The sequence below is a fragment of the Metopolophium dirhodum genome, chromosome 2 (assembly GCF_019925205.1).
Source record: "Metopolophium dirhodum isolate CAU chromosome 2, ASM1992520v1, whole genome shotgun sequence".
Classification (NCBI taxonomy): Eukaryota; Metazoa; Arthropoda; class Insecta; order Hemiptera; family Aphididae; genus Metopolophium; species Metopolophium dirhodum.
Genome location: NC_083561.1, coordinates 29,344,932 through 29,367,852, shown reverse-complemented (window position 1 = coordinate 29,367,852; position 22,921 = coordinate 29,344,932). Strand labels below are relative to the sequence as shown.

The 22,921-nt window shown below is 29.0% G+C and overlaps 2 protein-coding genes across 2 annotated transcripts in view; both read right to left on the bottom strand.

Moving 5' to 3' along the window:
- Positions 1-8,374, bottom strand: part of LOC132938275 (peroxidasin) — a 37,256-nt gene extending 28,882 nt beyond the window's left edge. Inside the window, exon 1 of the mRNA XM_061005023.1 lies at positions 8,103-8,374. Coding sequence (XP_060861006.1) covers positions 8,103-8,338 — 236 coding nt within the window. The 5' untranslated portion in view covers positions 8,339-8,374. The remainder of the gene's footprint in view (positions 1-8,102) is intronic.
- A 6,530-nt stretch (positions 8,375-14,904) lies between these two features.
- LOC132938276 (peroxidasin homolog) lies at positions 14,905-22,042 on the bottom strand. Its single transcript, XM_061005024.1, has 9 exons — positions 21,745-22,042; positions 17,885-17,956; positions 17,726-17,797; positions 17,495-17,638; positions 17,347-17,418; positions 17,074-17,234; positions 16,684-16,832; positions 15,871-15,991; positions 14,905-15,150 (listed from the first exon to the last, which is right to left on the bottom strand). The coding sequence occupies exons 1-9, from the start codon at positions 21,960-21,962 to the stop codon at positions 15,047-15,049; spliced, it is 1,113 nt and encodes a 370-aa protein (XP_060861007.1). The 5' UTR covers positions 21,963-22,042; the 3' UTR covers positions 14,905-15,046.
- Positions 22,043-22,921: the final 879 nt, after the last annotated feature.

Sequence of the window (22,921 nt, the reverse complement as noted above, 5' to 3'; positions counted from 1 at the left end):
TTTTTAACTGTTATATTATATTATATTATATTATACGCGGGATACCCAGCAAAATACGATCGTGTTCAGAACGTCCTACCCAAAGTTTGACGAGCACTATAGGCATAATATACAATATAATATGATATGATATCTATATTATAGCCTAAAACCATGCATATACAGCACATTATATACAATATCGGCGTACCACATCTGAACTTATTCGTTGAATCTGTCTCCAGTTTTTTTGTGTTTACATCTAAAATATGACCATAATTAAGAAATGGAAATAATCATAAAAGTAAAATGAGACAATGTGTTTGTATATTATATTATATTATGTCAACTGAAACTAAACAGAAAACGATTGAAAGATAAATTCATTTTAACTTAGGTGAAGTCGGGTAATACAGCTATAGTATAGGCATCACTTATTAATATTGATATATAATTATTATCTAACATTCATTATGATTCCAGTAGTATGTCTAATAATTAGAAATCAATTATTATTACGCTCCACTTAGATGTATTTATATTTAGTCGTTTCTATGATATTTTAATTTTATCATACGATGAGAGGTGACGAAATAAATTAGTACAATTTTGAATACTTGTTAATGATATTATATTACCTAAACTCTAAAATAGGTACACTCAATTATTACAATTAATACTTACCATTAAATAGAGGTTATTATTGTAATTTTTTTATACAGTACTTAATTGATAAAAATAAAATAAAAAGCAAAAGTCAAGTAAAGAGGGTTAAAACCTGTATTAACCGAAACCTAAACCGAAACCGATAAAATCATAAAGGTTCCAGTCCCTGTAATTAGTGTTTATTTCATATAGATTTCTACTATAACCGACCTGATGACAACCGTGTTTTTTATTTACTTTATATTAACAACTATAATAAGTCATTTACAATAATAAGGGATTCGTTCAAAAACCCGACACTCAAATGTGAAAACAGAGATAGAAAATAACAAATAATAATCGGCCCGATTGATTCCCGTCATGTGGTCCTAAGCTCAGGTTTTTTAGCTCATAATGTTGTTTAGATTTTTTTCATTATAAATTGTAATGTTTGATGACGATGATAGAATCGTCAGGATTTTGACCCGTACCCAATAGTTATAATTAATAATATACTCTCATTATTAAAATAACTTAGTTATATGTAAACAATTAACATAGTTTAACTGTTAAACTTTAACGTATCGTTAACTAAAATATAGAAAAAGGTTATTTCACAGGTATAATACCCGTTCAATTTAAGAGTTTGTGGTAAAAACTACAATCTGTGAAACTATGAAGATATATGAGTATACCGTGCAGTAGTACGACGCCAGTAAATGTTACCATGGTATAAAAATATAATGTATACAAATTACAAATAGCCAACACCAGTTAAGTAACATAAGTCACTGTACTGCAGTAAAATATAATAGAACCGGTTACTTGTGTTACTTGGGTTATTGGCATAACAACACGTTTGCATGCGCCATGCATAGGTCACAGGTCGAAACGAAATGTTTGAAAAAAATATTTGCTATTATTATACTTTATGATACATGTACGTTATAGAGTATAAATACTACTCTAAAAGTATAATGTTAATGGTAGTGAGTACTAAGTTATAGTAGTGTAATTCACCCACCGCTGGTTTTATATAGGAAGTACCCAAGTACCTGTTGAATAAAATAAATAAAAATGGTAGTTAAGTTCTCAATGGTTAAGTTGATACATTCAATATTATAGGTTTAGGTAGGAAGGAGAAAATTGGAAAAAAAAATTAAGAAATTGGAAGTATAAAAGTAAAACAGAATCTTTATTGAATTTAATTTAGGTTTATAAAAATATTTATCTGGATAATATTTATATTCATTTAACGCCAATACGCCATTAAATCACTTTAAAGACCTTTGGCATTATTTTAATAATATGATTATAAGTTATTACTATTATTACATATTAATGCGATCCAAAGCTAGAAATCCGATATGAAATTAATAGGTATTAATATTTACTATCATTGATTAACTATTATATTCAATCAATGGTATATTATATGTACTAATAATTATATTAATGTGTTAATAAATAATATGAAGGTATTTTGAAGACAAACTCCAAAAATATTGCTTAAGATAATGACTCTTTGTGAGGAAACGTTTTTTTTTTCCGGAAGTACGTCGTTGATCATTCATTATTCATATTGTCATCACTCATCAAGTATTAATGTCAGAACTCCGTGTTCCCCATGATTGAAGGGTTATTGATATATGCGGGAACTAACGTAAAAACTACTGTGAGACTACTAGACTAGTGGAAGTATGATTCGACACTTTTTCGTGAATGTTAGAAATACGCGTATATATATGCGATGATGATTGATGACACAAGATTATTCAACCCGACAACCCCTATAATATATTGGAATAATTCGGTTCCGCTGGCGGTTCTTCATTATTATTATTTTTTTTTTCAAGTAAATACTTTTTTGGTAAGTCTGAAAATTTATAATTTCAAAGCAATTTACATTTAATATTTTATATGGCCAGATAGTGTATAACTTATATTTTAAATGTTTCGTTATTACAGTTATCCTACATTCCAAATGGTATAGTTGTCGGATATTTTCTTCTTAGTTAACTAAACGTACATCTTTTGCAATTCACTCAATTAAACGTAAATTATTTCTATACGACATGCGGGATGTGCTCGTGTATCTAAATATTCGGTAATTTTTCATTTCTCGCAGTGACTCGTACAACCCACAGGTTAGGTTATATCTATATACGCATTTAGTTCGTTATATTATTTCTATACTGTATAAAGTAATTGAAAAAAAATTATTTTTTAAGAACCTCTTCGAAAACGTTTTAAGAACTCCTATCGTGACCAGAGTATCGATAGGCTATATCTTGTGATTAATAATTTAATTTACTATTATACAAAACCATCTGTAACCGTCAAAAACGTCATGTATAAATGAAATATGTATATATTTATATGCATTATGCATCATACCTACTATACCTTCCATACCTATACGATAAACTATTTCTGTGATTTCTTTGATCGATAAAAATGCAAAAATTATTGTGGGTACCTACCTATATTACAATGATACTCTTAAATGTGTGTGATGATTTAAAATTAATTGTATATACTTTATACGTTAAAGAAAAAATTATCATAAAATATGATTATTAAACAGATAAGTATACATACCTATACTATCGACTTCTGTTATTACATTGTAGATTTACACGTTTTACACATAGTTTTACACACAATGTTACAGATTGAAAATCAGAAAAACAATAAATTAAATTTCAAAAACCATTTTCAAAACCTTTTAGGTCTTAAATAATTTTTCTAGTTATTAACAACCAATTTCTGTTTAAAACACACATTATTTATACATATATTTTACCTAATATATTTATATAAATAATTACTTAAAATCTGTTCTCGCTTATCTCATTTTTTCTATCGATATATACGTAGGAATCGTATTATTATTCTTTTTCTCTTATAGTTTCATTGTATTACTTATTTCTAATTGAACTTTATTTTATAATATTACGATATTGTAGATTGGATATTGGTCCAATAGGTCCGATGTATCAATTTATTTATATTAATAAATTGTAATATATAGTGGCTGGATTCCGATAATCAATAATCACTAATCAGTATAATATAATACATTAATACCTAATATATATATATATATGACACGGGTACTGACTATAGGTCCTACTAATCATTCTTCGTAAACTCTTAATTTCAAATCTGTACAATGATTTAAAACTTCCGACAAGGACGATTGATCCATGGATGCCAAGAATAATCACTATATATTCATGTAAATTAAGTACTTTTCGAGACATAATATACACCTCGTATATATTATTATTCCAGATGTTCTTTGTATACTTTTAATCTTGATGTACAAACATAAACCACAGTATAATGTATACACATTATACTCAGACTTTGAAAAATAATGATGATAACAACATAATCATTCTGATTCCGATTTTCACTCGTTATATTCATTATAATAATATGTATGTAGTATATCGTATATTGTATAATCTACATGCAACAAAAACCGTAAAAATATTATGTAATGTCTACTATATATTGATAAAAAAATACTACAATTTCATAAACGTGGTTCTTAAAATCATAGATTATTATGGGTCTTGTAAGTTTGGTATTATTTTTATGCGTCACAAAGCCTATATTTACTAATTTCACACATCCGAGCGGAAAATAATAATAAATTGTATAGGTACGCACCTACCTATATAAGGCTGTCGGCTAAAATATATATCATACTCAAAGTTTGAATTTCAAACATGCATTTTATCTTATTTCTCATTGTAGTTTTAAATTGTGAAGACATAGTATTTACGATACTCGGTATTTTGGTCAGTTGCCACCCAGAGAATAAGACAATTACCACCAAGTGGTAGGATGTTTAAAAATTACAATTGTATGTTTTCTAAGTGAACTATTTTTAAAGACATAGGTATCTAAACATTTTAATTCAACATGCGTATTATACTTATTGAATTATGCAATATTTTATTTATATTCATCTAGATTGCGCATTATTTATTTTGAAAACAAGTTTGGATTCCTCGTCTTATCTTATTTAGATCCTACCAACAACTCGTAAACAAATTTGGTCATTCACTTACTGAATTATCAAAATTTGACTTTAAAAGTGTAAACATTTTGTATACCTACATCTTTCTTTATTCGTCAACCATAGATGAAAGTTTTTTCAGATAAATACGTGAAGGAAAAAGTTATTCGTAAGATTATCTTCAACAAATTGTATACTAAATATGTTAAAACCCATTTTCAATGCTTAAAATCTTTAGTTTTAAAGTAAGTACCTAATGCTTGACAATTTATACAAAAATCCTCATAATTTGATTCTACTTGAATAAAAATAAGGTCTAACGTAAATCCACATCGGTAGGAATTGTCCGCAAACAGTTGGCAATTATCCACTATTCCGCGGGTTAGGAGTAAGGACTAATTATCCAGTTAGGCTATTGATCTATAAATTAAATATTTATAATAAAGTATTCAATCAGCACAAATAAATTAAAATAAATCATCAAGATGTGTATGGAAACATTGAAAACGTGTGGTATTATAAAAATATAGGAGCTATTTTTCATTGGAATTGTTTATACAAATAACCATAAGTCTATATATTATGTTTCTATTCATGCGTACCGACTAAAAATATAGGTGTTTACTGTTCATAATAAATAGGAAGGTTAATCATGTATAGATAACGGCTAGTATAATAGGCAATATAATATTTTAAGCCGATATACAGTGTTATATGACGTCACAATAAACATCGTATACCTACTACCTACATAGGTTAGGTAAATTCATGCTATTTAAAAAAGGGTTTCTGAAAAATATTAAATTGAAAATATTGCAAAAACTATTAGTGATCAAATATTTTAAATCAATTGTAATTAAAATATTATTTTTTAAACGTATGTTTATGTATATAGCCTTTGGTAACAAGAAAACAAAGAAAAAAACTGCTTACACATTAGTAATGAAATGTAAAACGATAAATATATTCGAAGCCTATTGGCTATTCGAGAAGCAATAAAAAAATATAACACGTTTGTAATAATGACCGGTACGGAAATAATATAATGCACTATTAATCTGTTTTAACACTCTTGCATTCGTTGCATTATTAGTAACAAAATGTGCAATTTTAGTTAATTAATTAAAAAATTAAAAAATACTAACTATAACAAGATAAAAATATTTAATAATAAATATTTGTCGATATAACGTTTGATGTTATTCATATTAATACTATTTATATTTGTACAATTGTATTGTTTAACCTTTAAAGTTTAAAGTATTATTCTGCAATTTGTAGGATTTAAATTATTATAACAGCACCTACGTAATAAATCGACAAGCTCTATCTGACAACATCGTCAACAACAATCAAAAATAATTTTTCTCCGGAAATAAAAGTTAAACGAATTATTATTGAAATAATCGTTCACCAAAGTAAAAAGTGTTGATGGCTCATCACAGTTACCAATTTATTTAAAATGAATTATCGTATACTATTAATTGAGCAATAATTACAATAAGAAACATAAAATAAATAATTCAGACTTTTCTAATTATAATATATACAATGATCATTGATCACCAATAACTTGTTGATAATTATAGTACAATAATAAATAGATTTCGACGATAAAACTCTTTTCTTGGACACTTCAGAAGACTTGATTGATTTCAACCTAAATTGATCTTAGACCCCCTGACAATCTGACATCACTAAACCCATTGGGAATTTAATCTTTATTATATGAAACATCTTTATTCTTGTTTTGTTACTAGAAAAATGTAAAAAGAATAAAAACATTTTTTATTCATACAAATATTTAATATTTTAAAAACTGAACCCTTTGTGGCCTCTGTCACTCGGTACTGCAATATTAAAAAATACAATTTGATGAGGATACGCTGTATTATTATGCCTATATTTTGTAAAATATGGTGAGTAAATTTTCGTTGATACACGAATAATATGAAAATAATTTTGAAGGTACTTGATTTCTTACACAAAGTTGATAAAAACCATTACATTTGTAGCCCTGCTGCAGCCCGTTATCCGAATATTTGTACTAATGCTCAAACAATTGCGTATATTTAGGTTTGCATATTATTTCTTTCAAGTGGATATCGATTTTCAATGTTTACAATACTACAAGATGGATTCTGAGTATTATGAACAGTTGTTTTCGTCCAGTCAGAAACTTGGAATTCTATACTTCTGCCTGGCCGGATTTGAAATAATGACGGCCCCAGAACATCCCCAAACAACGTCTAAGTATAGATCCCCCAACCTAACCTAAATAATGTCAGCTGTCAGTATACAAACATAATAATATACACGTCTAACGAACAAAAGATTGAAGTGTTCCGGGACATTATTCCTACGAAATAGAAAATGCGTTTAATTACCCATAATATTATTTTATGTAAATGAAAGTAGATATGTACTTTACATGTTATATTCAAGACATTTTATGTAAGTCGCACCTATAACGGTCAGTAGAGTACAGTTTTATAATTCAATTGATTTACGTTTTTAAAAACAAAAATCTATGCAAGATCCCGATATAAGAGACTCCCGGTTTAAAACTTTAACCTTAATGACTTTTATTATGACGTTAATTGAACGTTTTGCTTTACAACTTCTCAGAGCTTTTAGGAGCCCATAATTCTAAATTAATAATCATTTAATTTATCTTCCATCGAACACTTTCGAATTGTCGTCGAGTGCTAATTGTGAATGCGAGGAATGAACTATAGGTATATATTAATAAAGTAATTATTACATCATTCCCGCGATTTACTCCCTTCATTTATAATAAAACTATGACTGTGATCAAGTTAAATTTTTGTTTCTTTCTCGGCTGTAGCAATGACAAAAATCTTCAAGACTCTACCTTTTACAAATTTCTATCGATATAATAACGTATTTGTTCCGTTAAAAATTAACGATATTCTAGGACTCGAGAAGTCTTTAAGTTATACTTATAATTGACTTCGGAGCACATAACAATAATAATTATTGTTAAGACTTATTAGTATAAGCGTTTAGGATATTTGTTGTGATCGCTAAAAGGCGTATACGCTACTCGATATAATACCCATATAGGATCATAACACAGTGACGTATTTGAGCAAAGTTTCGGTCGTGGAAAGAGGGGCATATTTTTTTTTAAATTTTTTTTTATTATATTTATAGAATATAATTTAATAGTAGCGGGTTGTTACCAATCATACAACAATATAGTTCCCATTTAAATACAATTTAAATGGCGTTGAATAACAAAACGGAAAATTGCCCCCCCCCCCCCCTTGCATCCACATATTATGTCACTGGCCAATAATACAACACAATGCGATCGATACGTTAGGATTTGCAAGACTCGGGCAAATTAAATTACTAATCAAATTTTTAAATTCGAAATTTTTTTTAATTTTGGTATTATCTTCCGTGTATAGACACTTACAGCACGGTGGTAGCCGGAGATATGCGGTCGGGTATCCGGTCCAGATGCAGGAACATGCAGCGGACAGTCGTCTTGAAGCACATGCATTTGGCCGGGCACTCGGCGGCGGCCGATGGGAACGACGACAAGGAGAACACCAACAACAAGAGCAGCAGCACCATAGTCTTCCGTAAAACGACAACGGCGGCGGCGTCAACGCGGCGCCGACAGACGACGTGATGCATCGGCCGAGTCATCGTGCGGACTGGTCGCGGAGCACACTGCACAGTCGCACGTGCCTCTGCGTAACGTAATAAAAAAATAATATACAATACCGAACGGGGCCGGCGCTAGCGCGATCTGCGTTGTACGCATGGTTTTTTTTTTTTCGTCATTGAATAACGGTCATAGATTTTTAGTCCAGTTTCGGGTCTCTCTCCACGACAAAAAAACTGGAAAAACTCACTTGAGCGCGATCGCCCTGATATCGGCTTACCGCCAGAAAGCAACACGTATAGGTGGTGATTTTAACAATTTTTCAATGTTGGACCCACCAAATGTTAATGCAAAACGTATATATATTATTATAAGCTTGATATTTTCTCAGCTGCGCGGAAGAGTATTGAATCATATTACATAGGTAGGCATAATATATGATATAAATGTATTTTTGAAGGTCTCTTTTACTTGCGGCGCATTTTTATTTTTATGACTCGATGTTTTTTTGTACATACCTACGGTTTATGTCGTGTTCATATTGGTTTATCATTGAGTACTGTGGTTATCACGCCAAATACCTACTATTTAAATATAATATGTTAATGTCTAATTACTATTGCAACTGTAACAGGAAATATGTAACGCGAAGTATACCTATATATATAAATATATATAATAAATGTACAACCGAATAACGATTTAACTATAATTATATAATAATATATCAATATTATTATTATTCGGTTGAAATTGCAACTTTAACAGTCAGAAAAAAATATTGGTATCCAGCCGAAAACCATATGTTTTAATAAATATATTTATACATTTATATAACAAATATATACACTAGCTGAATATCCCGGCTTCGCCCATGTGCGGTTTTGTGGGAAATCCTATATAGTATAATATATTATAATATTATGCTAAATAAGTGTATATCTCGGAATGAGTGTATCTCAGTTTTAGTGTACCTACTTCAGTTCATACAGAAATCGGCGTCAGTGTACCCTAGCTTTGTGTAATAATTTGACCTAGATGGACAACCGCAAGTCGTGGATTGGATTTAGTACTTGGTATATTTTTTAACGTGGATTTAAACTATTTATACTCTCTAAACTTTTCTGATGTCAATCTCTGAGATTTTAATCAAATTCAATTTAAAAGTTTTTGAGTATGTATAAGCTACATAATTTGGTATAATAGTTTCGTTAATCAAAGCCATGTAAACGTGACGATTTGATGCACGCTAGTAACTGATCTGCCCGATTAACCAATGGCAACCAAATGTATACAAAAACATTTTGATTTCCACGAATTTCAAGATCTTGAGATCCCTGTCTTACCACCTCTTTCAAAATATGCGAATGTCACGGAAAATCCTTTATTATCGCACATCTAGATCATTGGATAACCCAGTACTATTTCAAATTTCAAGTTCGTACGTTATGTAGTTTTTGAGATGTAGAGATGACCAAGTGAGTGGTATGTGACTTGTATATATAATTTTTTTTCTGACTGCTGTTACGATTGCCATGACAACCAAACGATAACGAAGATGAAATTAATATTATAAAATTTTAATATAGCGTTGTAGTGCCTAATAACTAGCAACCTATAATTAGTAACGATAAATTCGTTGCCTTAGCAACCTTGTTAAGGGGCCTGCTCGTGTATCGTTAATAAGGGGCAATATTTAGGCAATATATAAATTCCCGTCTGTGTTGGGAAAAGATGAATTTATGTTTTGTTTTCTCGTCCAGTGTGGATCCGGTATTATACATTTAATAACTTAATTAATGACCTTACTTTACCTACGTAGTACCATTGGTTATAAATAGTAGATAAATACTATAGTATACTTATAGTATATATAATGAATGGTAGATACCATACGTTGAAAAACGTTTAGGTATAATACCTACTTTATGTTTATGTATTTTAGAATATACAAAACTAATATATTATTAGTATATTCTAAAAAAATAATTTGAATATTTTGGGACATTTAATTACTTAATTATTCTTTTACTTACACTTGATTGGTATTTTTTAAATTTGTTGATATGATACTTAAACCTAGATTTACAACAATATTCGAATTTGGTCAAATACCCTGCAAAGTGCAAATATAATAATATTATGACCATTAAATGTAGAATAAAATAATATTGTAATCGATTGATTTAAATAGACAACGATTACGAATAACTTGCACGTTTGTGTTAGGATCACGTGTTAGGATAATGTAGATACGACGTGAAATCAATAATGTAATCTATAATAAAAATACCTAATTTATATGTAATTAGACTACAAATGGATAGCCTGATAGAGTAAAAGTCATGAATGTTATTAAAAGTTGGTGTACCTACCTAATCTATGCAACTTAAGGGGACGTTACAGTGACATTTGTTGTCTCCGTCTTACAAGTGCGTAACATAGCAAATTTTACGCACAGCAGAACACGTTTATCTCCGTTAGTTTAAAAATTAGAGCGAATTGACCTCTTATAAAATTTAAAGGTAAGATTATTATCTAGACAATGACGTAAGTTTTTTCATTATAATTCAATTTAAAAAGCGAGTTATGTGTATTTAAAAATTGTAAACTGTTTGTACATCTTAAAATACTCATAACTCACTTTAAAATTAAAATATAATAAAAAGCCTATCTCATTTTCTAGATAATAATCTTAGCTTTAAATTTTATAAGAGGTCAATTCGCACTCATTTTTAAACTAACGGAAATAAACGTGTTCTGCTGAGCGTAAAATTTGCTATGTTCTGCACTTGTAAGACGGAGACAACAAATGTCACTGTAACGGCTCCTTAATTAAAGTATATATTATCAATTATCAATACATAATTTATATTTTTTTATGATACACGCTGCATTTTTTACTGGTATTATGATACGCATACAAGTTTTTTGTTAGGTAAGCCCATTAGATCAAACCTAATCAAAAGTCTAGTTTTTACCATATTATATAATTTAGTATGTACAGATTTATTCACAAGACATGCTCACTCCTTCCTCTTATATCCTTTAATAATGGATTTTGAAATTCAAGGATCATATTTTCTTATACATTTATTTTTTAAACTTTTTAAGCATTGTCCTGTGGTGATACAAACTTCTCTTTTTCAAATTAGCTTCACCTTTTTTTTAAGTAAGCAGATAAAATTATGATTTTTTGAAAACATCGATGAATCTAAATCGAAATTGTAAGCTGTAGCCTGTAGAAATGATGTTTTATATCAAATAATATAAGTATAAATATATGTACTATTTAATATACAATATTACCTATAGATTAATATTAATCAGCATTATTTTCAATATTATTATCACGAACTATTATAGTTTGTAGATCATAATGGTTAATAAATCCAAAACCACAAATTCAAATTTCGTTTTAAATATAACATTATTTTCAAAAATATCAACTGATTAACGGTTGATTAAACAAAATAAAAAAATAGTTATCATTTTAAAAAGAGAAGTTTGTATTTCTTCAAGCGAATCCTTGAATAGTAAAACAAGATTATTAAGTACATAAAATTATGGTAATTAAGTATGTTAAGAAATTCCAAAACAACAGAATTTAAAAAATCCATTATTTAAAGAAAATGGGACGGAGCAAGTTTGGAGATCACTCTGTATATTCCAAGTAATAAGTAATTATCTCAAAAAGGGAAAATATCTTATATATTTAATACACAATACCTATTATAATTTAGTGGATTTTTTATTCATTTATTATTATGTACCTAAAGTTATTAAAAAAATATAATATAAAATGTATACAATATAATAATATATTATGTTATCAATGTTATCATTATGTAGGTACTATTATGAAGAAACCAGTAGGTACAAGGTTGTACACATGAATAAACAGAGTAGCTATATTAGTTACAAGGTTTATAAGAATACATAATAATATAGCCATATTACATTATGGCTATATTATATGCATGTAAAAGAGTCTTTTCATTTTTTAGATTAAGATTTTGTTTTTTTTTGTTAGTGAAATATTGATAATAATGAATAGATAATCTCAAAAAGGTGAGAATAGTAGACTGTAGCTTATAGGTATAGCGATGATGGATAAACTCTACTGAGAAATATAAATTTAATGAGATAACAACCGATGGTCAGTGTTAATTTATTGAAGTATGCATTATTATGTATAAAATATGAACACGTGTGTGAGTTATGTATACAACTGCATTAAATAAAGTTTAAGTGGAAAATATTATGATATATGAAAAAAGGTCAAAGACAAACAACAACCAATGGATCAAAATCCTATTATTTTGGTCCCATGCTTTTCTCATTACGTATAATTTATAAAATATAATATAATACAGTAATATTTAACTCGTTTAAACTATATAAAATATAGTTAAAAAAATGATTTCATTAGATTTAATAATTACATATAATGCATAGGGAATATTGAATAAAACGAATTATTAATATAAACATTTTTAATCTTAGAAATCTATACAGTAAAATACAATGATTATTAACAATTATATTATATACGAAATATCTCTTTGAACCAATGAACAATGCTATAAAAATTGGACTGAGCAAGCTTGGAGATCACTCTGTATATTCCAAGTAGTAAGTATAGTTGTCTCAAGAAGTGTAATCTTATATAATATACATAATACCTATTATAATTATTATTATTTATAAATAATTATAATCAATGCTATTAGTAATAAATTCTAATATAAATTCTAATATATTACACAAATAATTTATAATAGTAGGTATATAATATACACCACGCCAACACGGCAAACATGTTATCTGTGGGACTGTGTATCATTACCAAAAACGAACACGTAAGAATTCTTATAATATATTAATATGTATGGTCGACTGGCCGAGTATCACTTTGGTAGTTAGGTAAATCATACATTTATGAATTTATGATATACAATCATTACTCATTATTGAGATGTTTACTTGGATGTTACGGGAAATATTAAAAGTATTTAAAACAATTTAATAAAAAGATAAAAAATTATCCATACTGTTTCGTAAGTCAAAACTCGTAATAATTTAGTTTCTATGTTAAATAATATAATATTTTAGATGTAGAATAATATAATATACTGCCTATGTGGCTATGTACAAAAATAAAAGGATCAATATTCGTTTTTCATAAGGTAGTTAAAAACCCGTGGTAACAGAAACTTTGTTTCTTCAAGAAAAAATTGTGTTAATGTTTCTTTGTCAATTTTTTTGTCAATTATTTGTGCATGATGCGTTTATACTTTCTTAGCTTCCAAATTACTTCGCAAAAAACGTATTACGTAAAGCATATGGTTTTGTTTTATACAAGTCGTCAAATATACTTCGAACCATATTCATAGTTGGCGTGGCAATTTTTTTAAATATCTTTTTACGTAACATTAATAAATTGTGTTAATTATTTGTGTTTTGGTAAATAATTCATACAAAATTAATTTTTTTAAATTTTACTTTTAAAATCTATTTCATGCACACATTAATATATTATGCATACAATAAAATTGAGGCGCAAGTTTCGAATATACAATGCAGATTGACAAGATAATTTCAATTCAAACAATTATGTTGTACCTACTACGACTTATATAACATTGAAAATCATTTCAAAATGGTAAAGTTCGTTAGCAGTACTACATAATAGATTAAAATATTAAAAATTTTTATAATATTCCATGGTATAGTAGGACAGTTTTTTATAGCACCTAATAATAAAAATATATTATAGATAATGTTATACCATATTGGCATATTAGTAAATTAACGAATCTTTATGGTTGAAAAAATATATATCAGCTTAATCTTAAGAAAACAAATCCTATTTATAAAACGTGCCTCATAATAACTTTTTAATAAAAATTGCATAACATTTTTACTTTAAGACTATGCATTTGTTTGCATAAAAATATAAAATATTAGGTATATTACTCATTTGGTGTAAAAACAATTATTATTTAGGTATTTTTATTGTGGAGAATTTAATTCTGAATGAATGTATTTAGCTTCATATATTTTCCAATGGTGTAGTATATAATTTCTCGCCAAGTAAATAAATTATTGAAACAAAATAATTGTACTTTAATTCGATTTACTTAGCATTTATTTATGATATCACATCTTTTAGTGCACTAAAAAGCATGCTTAAAGTCTTAAAGATTTTTGGTGTGATAACTGTTTCTTAATTTATTTTATCGCTAAGTTTCTTTTTTTTATTCAATAAGTACTTTTCATTATTTTTTATTATTTGTTTGTCATTATTCACTTTAGTCAGCATATTTATAATTAAATAATATCGTACACGAGGTGCGAACAGAGTAATAACTAATAACACACTAATACACTAATACTAGTAATAATTACAATTTAACAAATTACATTTAATAAAGTATAATAAATTTAAGGTAATTATTTAATGAAGTGATAGTCGCAGTGTTGCCAGGTTTTGAAAGAATGATGATTGTACAGTGTCTATAAAATTATCGTATTTCACTAGAAATTATTGTATAAAATAAAAACAGTCGATTGTACAGTAAAATAATAAACTAAAACTTTAAACTATATTGTAGTTCTGCCAGTTCTGGTTACTTTATTTTATATTTTACAATATGGTATACACACAATACGCAAGTCACTAATATAATAATAATATATTGTACCTATACAATACACAAGTCACAAATAAAATAATTATACATTTTTCACAATATGTCATTATACAATACGCAATTCGCTAATATAATAATAATAAAAAAAAAACATGGTATTACTCCAAACATGGTGTTACAGCCATTTTCCGCCAAATCTAAATTAAATTATACATATTATAGTTATTCAAAAAAATAATATTTATTAAGTGGGTAAAAGTTATATTTGTATTTTTTTTATTGATTTAACGTTCACGTGTGTCTTGGTTTATCGGTTAGTTATTGTGTTGTATTCGTGCAAAATTAAAATGATTACAAATTGTAGTGATAGGTCATAGGTAAGATTTTAAAATTAAAATTGATATAGATATACGAAAAACGTTTCAAACTTAAATAACTTTTTTTCGAATAAAATAAAAACAGAATTTCACAGACAATGTTTACTTTTTATGTGGTGAAAATTTCTTTTCTTAGTTATGACTGTAACCTTTTCGGTTCTTACAAGCGCTAAACAGTTTTTGCTATATTTTCATTCGTAAGACGGTCGACGGAGACTACACATGTGGGTGTAGCGTCCTCTTCACAATAATTAATAATGATCTAATTTTTTTTAATAATTACATTTCATTACTTTTTAATTGTGTATTATCTTTTTGTTCTTTCGAAAAAATGACCCCCCTAATTATAGTTCTAGATCCACGCCTGGTTATAACAAGGTTTATTTTATTTGTGTATCATACAAAGAGTCATTGACGAAGGATATGCATTATGCAAATTCTGATTTTTGGAATTTTAAAGTCACACGAGTTTTAGATCTTGTATGATAATATAATAATGGTATACCTTCGACTATATTATAGTGATAAACATGATATTACCGTTTACGTTAACCATCGCCTCGAAAGATTTTCGTCCAAGAGAATTGGACGCCACGCACTTATATTGACCGCCGTCTGTTCTTTCCACTTTAGATATAATCAATGTATTGTTTTGAAATACCTGCAGTAAGTAGTATACTATGGATTAATATTTAAATCAACAGTACAGTAATTTGAAATATATTACACTAAATAATAAATATTATAAAGTAAAATAAATTATAAAATTCAACTAGGTACTGACAATAGGTAGGTACATCTTAAAAAAATAACCGGGCAAGTAACTCTGCTGTAAATATATTATTAATAGACAACGAGTGTTGTTCATAATATATTATATTTTATTGCAATATAAATAATGGATATGCATAATATGTAAAATTCAAATTCAATGTTAAATCATTGCATGTTTAATAAACATTGTTTATACATTTTAACTTAATTTAACTACTTAATTGACTTAGTAACAAATGTCAACATTTTAACTTCGAATAAAAAAAATGTGCCTATTTATGTATTTACGATATTTTTAAATCATTATAAGAACGACTTCCCAGGAACCTTATCTTAAAAAGTAAAAATCTTTGACCAACATTTTTAGGAAACCCAGTGGCGTCATTTCAGTTTTCAATAGAGGGGGCAAAGGTTTTGACCGGCTCGAATAGGTAAAAAAAAACCATATATTCAATGGATATAAAGTAAATAATGAATAGAACATTTTTTAACAACAGTGCACGATTATTAATATATAAGCTGATTTTTCACCTGGTTTGCTCGAAAGATCAATTGCAGTATATCTTAAAATTATCTTACCTGAACTCTTTGGTCAAGTTCTAGATCCTTGTCGTCTTTGGCCCACGTTATAAAAGGTTCCGGGTCTCCTACAGCTTTGCACGAGAGTTGTAACTGTTCACCGACCGACACCGTCTTGTTCTCTGGTACCACGGTTACATCCGGAGACGCTGTATGTACAACATAATATACAATACATAAGTCAAAATCACCACATTATTAAATAAAACAATTCGTTCCCGACAACATCTGTCAAACAATAGTAACCATTAAGGCGAAACGCACTTATTGCCGGCTGTACAACAATAAATAGGTACAGCACTGTTGCAGACAATATAATATGTAGATTATAGCATATAATATTATGTTATATATTTTATGTCTTTTCAGTCAATTAGAATGATTACTCACAGCAATGAAAATCGTCTTCGGTTATTTCCATCAGATATTTTTTGTTTATTTCGTCGGGAAAATTACACGTCGGGGACACCATCGAGAAGTCAGTTGTATTCAGCACGTTTACAAACCACAGAATATCGCAATCGCACGTCAACGGGTTGTTGTCAAGCCGTCTATAGTAGAAAGCAGTAATATTTTTTTAGACAAATATATAATTCAAAAATATAACAATTATTATAATATTAATAATATAATATATATTGTACGCAGTTCATGCTGACTTACAAACGACCCAACGACGTTAATGAATCAAATATTCCAGGTGGAATTTTTCTTATCATATTGGTGTGTAAAAACCTATTTAAAAAATATAAAATGTCATTTTCACTTGGCTGTACAATACGATCACATGAAAAATGTATTTAATACTTACAGTATATTCAGTTTTGTAAGTCCCTTAAACATTTCGAAATCGAGCTTATGAATTTTGTTGTGATGCAAGAATAAGGATTCCAAACTCGTTAAGTCATTAAAAACCCTAGTCTCGATGTTTTCGATATTGTTTTTATACAATAATCTAATAATTAAATAATTTATTATATAGGTAATAATATTATATAAATAAATATATAATCACTAGCTATTTGTTAATTTATATTCTTACAATCTCCGAAGCTTCGAAAGGTTTGCAAATGCACCATTTTTCACATCACTTATATTATTGTAGCTCAACATTCTGGAAATATGTTTACATTCTGGATTATAATTAATTAATAATGTCTACACATTTAAAAGTGTTTATATTAGGTATATTATAACTCACAAAGTCTTTAACTCTGTCAGATGAGTTAATGATTTCGGTTCGATATCCCTGATTTTATTATAACTCAAGTTCCTGGAATACAATACAATTTGTTTAATTATTATCATACAAAATATATGATTATTTCATAATATTATTGGCCCTCGTGTTATCGAAATTATTTTACTTGTTTTTCTATTTTTTATGTACTTAGGTACCTACGGATATTGATCATGAAATATATTACGTTTTAAAATCACATGTTTAATTTCGAGTGAAAACAGTGATCGTCTGAATCAAGGGGTCAAATTGATGTTTATCACTTAGTACTACAACCTCAAATCATATATCAATAATTTATTACGAATTTGTTCAAGCTACTAACTTGTTTTTTTACAAGCCGGAAACAAACACACCAGTGCTATCTTGACGTACACTTTCTTATTTCAATTCAAAATTGGTATCAACAATTGGCTACAAATTGGCTACATTTTGCCACGCTTTTTTTTATAATTTTCCACCCACTGGTTATTTCCGGAATTCCCAAAAATAAAAAATTTCCCAGCACCGTAAACACTACGAATTGGGTATCAAAATGTTGCTGCGAATTTGCTACATTGACTAAATACTTGGACATAGGTATCGGGATTTTGCTATTTAAATGTTACATCATAGTAAAGTTTATGTCTTAATGTTCATATTGTTTTATAATACATGTTATAAGCGGGTTTTATAAGTTTGTCTCCGCTCACTGTATTAGTCTATCTATAACATTTCCAATATTTCGCGAGTTATTAACAATTATTTGATACCCATACTTAATACAATTTTGCCACATCCAAAATTGGTTCGTGACCCATATGAGATATTATTATTATTATATTTTATCTAATAACCGATGATGGTTATGTGCATTGTAATTTCCTGAAATGAACCATTTTGTAGGTACCTACTCATTGATTTCTATCGTTTATTATGTCGGAGAACCATACTTCCGGAGAACTATTGAAGAAAAAAGGAACTACAATATACATGTTAGAAGGTCAATGGCATGTGGAATATCCATGATGATCTAATAACCAAAGTTAAAACTTAAAGGATTACACAAAAAATTGAAGTCCAGCCACAAATTATATTTTATGTAAACAAGTAAAATAAGTAAAATTGTATATATAACATACTCGTAATGTAGAGTAATTTACTATGATTGTAGGCCATAGCTTTTGTTTCGGAGATAACTTCTTTACAGTCGGTACAAAACTAAAGGTTGTCATGATTCATCCACGTATTGTTTTAAGCATGACTCGACAGGCAGGCATCAAGTAAAAAGACCAAGACTTGGATCATGCCGTGGATTGGCAAAGAGAGTAAAAGTTTCTCGATTTTATTTACATTTTGTATCGAATACTGTTTTCAGTTCCAGAGTCCACGGTACAGGATGAGATCCTTTGGATTTGGTACCATTGAAAATCACATGTAAGTTGTAACGGTGCTTAAAGATCCGCAGCACAGGGAGGTTTTTGTCTATAAAAGTTTACCATGCCTAAGAAACGGCGTAGACCTCGCACTATCTTCGGTAGCAGGAATTCTTGTAAGGCGACCACACGTTCAGAAGTAGGGCGTGTATCGGAAGATAGAACAAGGTACATTGGCGCAACTAGGAGGGGGGCTAGGGGAGGCTTAGCCCCCTGACTAAGATTTAGCCCCCCTAAAATATCCCTTATTGATTTAGATATAAGCCTCCTATACGTTATTTTTAATAAATAGTTTTACTAGCCCCCTTCCCCCCCAGAATTATAACCCTAGTTGCGCCTATGACAAGGTACCCAAGGTCTGTTTGACTCGGTCGACCACCAACCCACGATTTTCATAATAAATGTAATTACTTTGTTGTTAATTTAAAAATATTAATCGTAGGTGCTTGAAAGTTCAACCTACTGTACATATTACTAATGATGGAGGGGGACAAAGTCAAAAGTCTCTGATATTACAGCATATATAATTATTTTATTAAGAGGTGTTTACATGTATGGATTTCGTGCTCACTCCCGGTCCATTGTGTTTATTCCTGTGTATATTGCGTGATCAGCAAAACACACACACACACACACACACACACACACACACACACACACACACACATGTCGCTGTGCTGTACAGTTGGTTACAGATGGGTCACTGTATAATATATGGTACTAAATGTGAATTCAATGATATAATACCATTGTATACGAAAAACGATTTTGAGCTGGACGGTTTGTCAGTCAAGGATATTTTATATTGTTATTACTTATTAATTATTATTAACACAGTAGCCGGTAAGTTGAATTAGTATTATACAATTATAACAAAATAACAAAAACCGTTATTCTTAGTTTTTTAATATTATGTAATTCCCTCCAAATTTGAACTGTGTTTTTATATTTTTGAGATTTTTTGGTTACAGAAGAACCTACATACGTGGAACCTTGTTCTACGTTTTCAATCCTTAGCTATAAAAGTTGAACATTTTATAAATGTTTAACTACAAAATCATTTTTTAATTTTTAATTTGATAAATTTTATTGACATTTATAGAAAAAAACTAAAATAATTAAAAATTAAAAACGTCCGCAAACATCTCAAAACGAGTCAAAATATTTTCAAAATGTTATCAAGTCTAGGAATTGATAAAATAAATATATAATATAAATTACAAGTGTATACAGTTATTTGTTTTTGAATTACAACAAAATAAGAAAATATCTACTTGAGAAATCGAGTGAATATCCAATGTTGCAAAAATGTGAACTTCAAACGCTGAAACGCTCATAAAAATCTCATTTTACTTTCTTATAAACTTTTTTTGATATTAGAGACATTTTATGTAAGTCGTAAAATGGTTAGTAGAGTAAAGTTTTATATTTAAATTAATTTACATTTGTATAAACAGAAATTAATTCAAGATACCGATTCGTAAAAACCTATCGGTTTAAACTTTAACGACTTTAAAACTTCATACTTTATAACTACTCAACACTTTAATTAGGTACCTATAAATTCTAAATTAATAATTATTTAATAACTTAATATACTATCTTTCCTCAAGGATTTTTAACACTTTCGAGTTGTGGGCGATTACTGATTGTGAATGCGAGTGATGAACGATATTATATTAATAAACTCATTACATCATTCCCGCGATTTAGGAACTCTCTCCCAACTCTCTCAAATAAAATTGCGATTGTGGCGATCAAGTGATATTTTGGTTTCTTTCTCTGCTATAACACTGAAAAAATCTTTAAGACCCTTGTCAAATTTGAAATTTCTATCGATAATAAGGCACGACAAAACAAAGTTTCGTCAAAATGATCAATACTCTAGGCCGTACTTAAAATTAACTTCGAAGCACATACAACAACAATAATTATTGTTATGACTTATTAGAGTTATGTATGTCATAATAACTTATATATAATACGGTTGTGGTCTTGTGCACGTTTAGCGATATTTTTTTGATCGCGAAAAGACGTATACGCAACTCGATATAATATCTATATAAGATCGTAACACAGCGACGTATTTGAGCAGTATTCAGTAGTGGGGGAAAAGGGGAAAATTATTTTTAAAATGTAATTGATTTGATTTAGATTAAAAATATATAATTTAATATTTAAAAAGGTACCCATTTAAATACAATTTAAATGGCATTTAATAACAAAACGGGAAAATGCCCACCTTGCGTCCACAAATATGCGACTGGCGTTTAATAACACAAATACACAATCATTGATAAATTAGAATTCGCAATACTCGAGAAAAGTAAATGACTAAAGTACATTTTCAAACTCGACACCCGGCGTTTTGACTTTAGTATATTTTCCATATTATAGTCTACTTACAGCTCGGTGGTAGCCGGAGATATGCGGTCGGGTATCCGGTCCAGCTGCTGGAAAGAGCAGCGGACATTCGTACCGATGCACGTGCATTTGTCCGGGCACTCGGCGTTGACCGATGGAAACGACGACAAGGATGAGAACACCAACAGCAAAAGTAGCAGCGCCATAGTCCTCCGTAAAAAAGCGGCGGCGGCAGCGTCTTGATGCATCGGCCGAGTCATCGCTCGGACTGGTCGCTGAGCACAATACACAATCGCACTTGCCGCTGCGTAACGTATTAAAACGTAATATACAATACCGAACGGGTCCGACTCTGATATCCGCTTACCGCCAGAAACCGACACGTATGGTGATTTTAACAATTTTTCAATGTTGATGGAGTATTTTGTTTTAAAAAAAAAAATTTAGGACTTCGGTCGGTTGGACCCACCAAATTTTAATGGAAAATATATACCTACTATTATAATTTTGATAATTTCTTAGCCGAACGGAAAGCATTGAATCGTATAGGTAGGCATATAATATGTAATGTGCATACCATAGGCGTGCGCACGGATGTGGCTTATAGGACTATAGCCACACCTGAAACCTTTTTTAGGTAGGTGCTTAGGTAAAGAGACAATAACTCACTTTTTGTAATGTATGGTAAAAAATTAATAACAGGTGAACAAAGATTAATATATTTTAATAATTGTATTATTAATTCACATAATGTTTGAACTAATATTGTACTATGTATCAGTTTTAATTATCAATTTTATTTCTTCTTACCTATGGTATGTATGTCTATTTTATTTTATTTTTTTTTTTAGGAGGGTTTTGTCATGGGGTGGGTGGTCAAAAAAAATAAAAGCCACACCTGAAACAGGAGTTTGCGTACGCCTATGGTGCATTTAATATATAAATATGTTTATGGTGGTTTCTATCATTTGGGGCCCATTTTTATTTTTTAAGATTCGATGATTTTCCGTGCATATACGGTTTATGCTGTGTTCATATTGGTTTAAAATTGCGTTTATCATGCAAATACCTAGGTACTATTTAAATATAATATGTTAATGTTTATTTGCTATTGCAAATGTAACGGGAAATATATATATATAAGAAATGTATAATCTAATAACGATTTAACTGTAATTATATAACTATAATCGATATATTTTATCTACAATTGGTCTAG

What these genes read in the sequence shown, in the direction of transcription:
- LOC132938276 (XM_061005024.1), bottom strand. Translation starts at nt 21,962, where the DNA reads ATGACTCGGCCGATGCATCAAGACGCTGCCGCCGCCGCTTTTTTACGG. An exon ending in CTTACAAAACTGAATATACT is followed by an intron (nt 17,419 to 17,494) that starts GTAAGTATTAAA and finishes TTTTTTAAATAG; the next exon opens with GTTTTTACACACCAATATGA. An exon ending in AACTTGACCAAAGAGTTCAG is followed by an intron (nt 15,992 to 16,683) that starts GTAAGATAATTT and finishes TACTTACTGCAG; the next exon opens with GTATTTCAAAACAATACATT.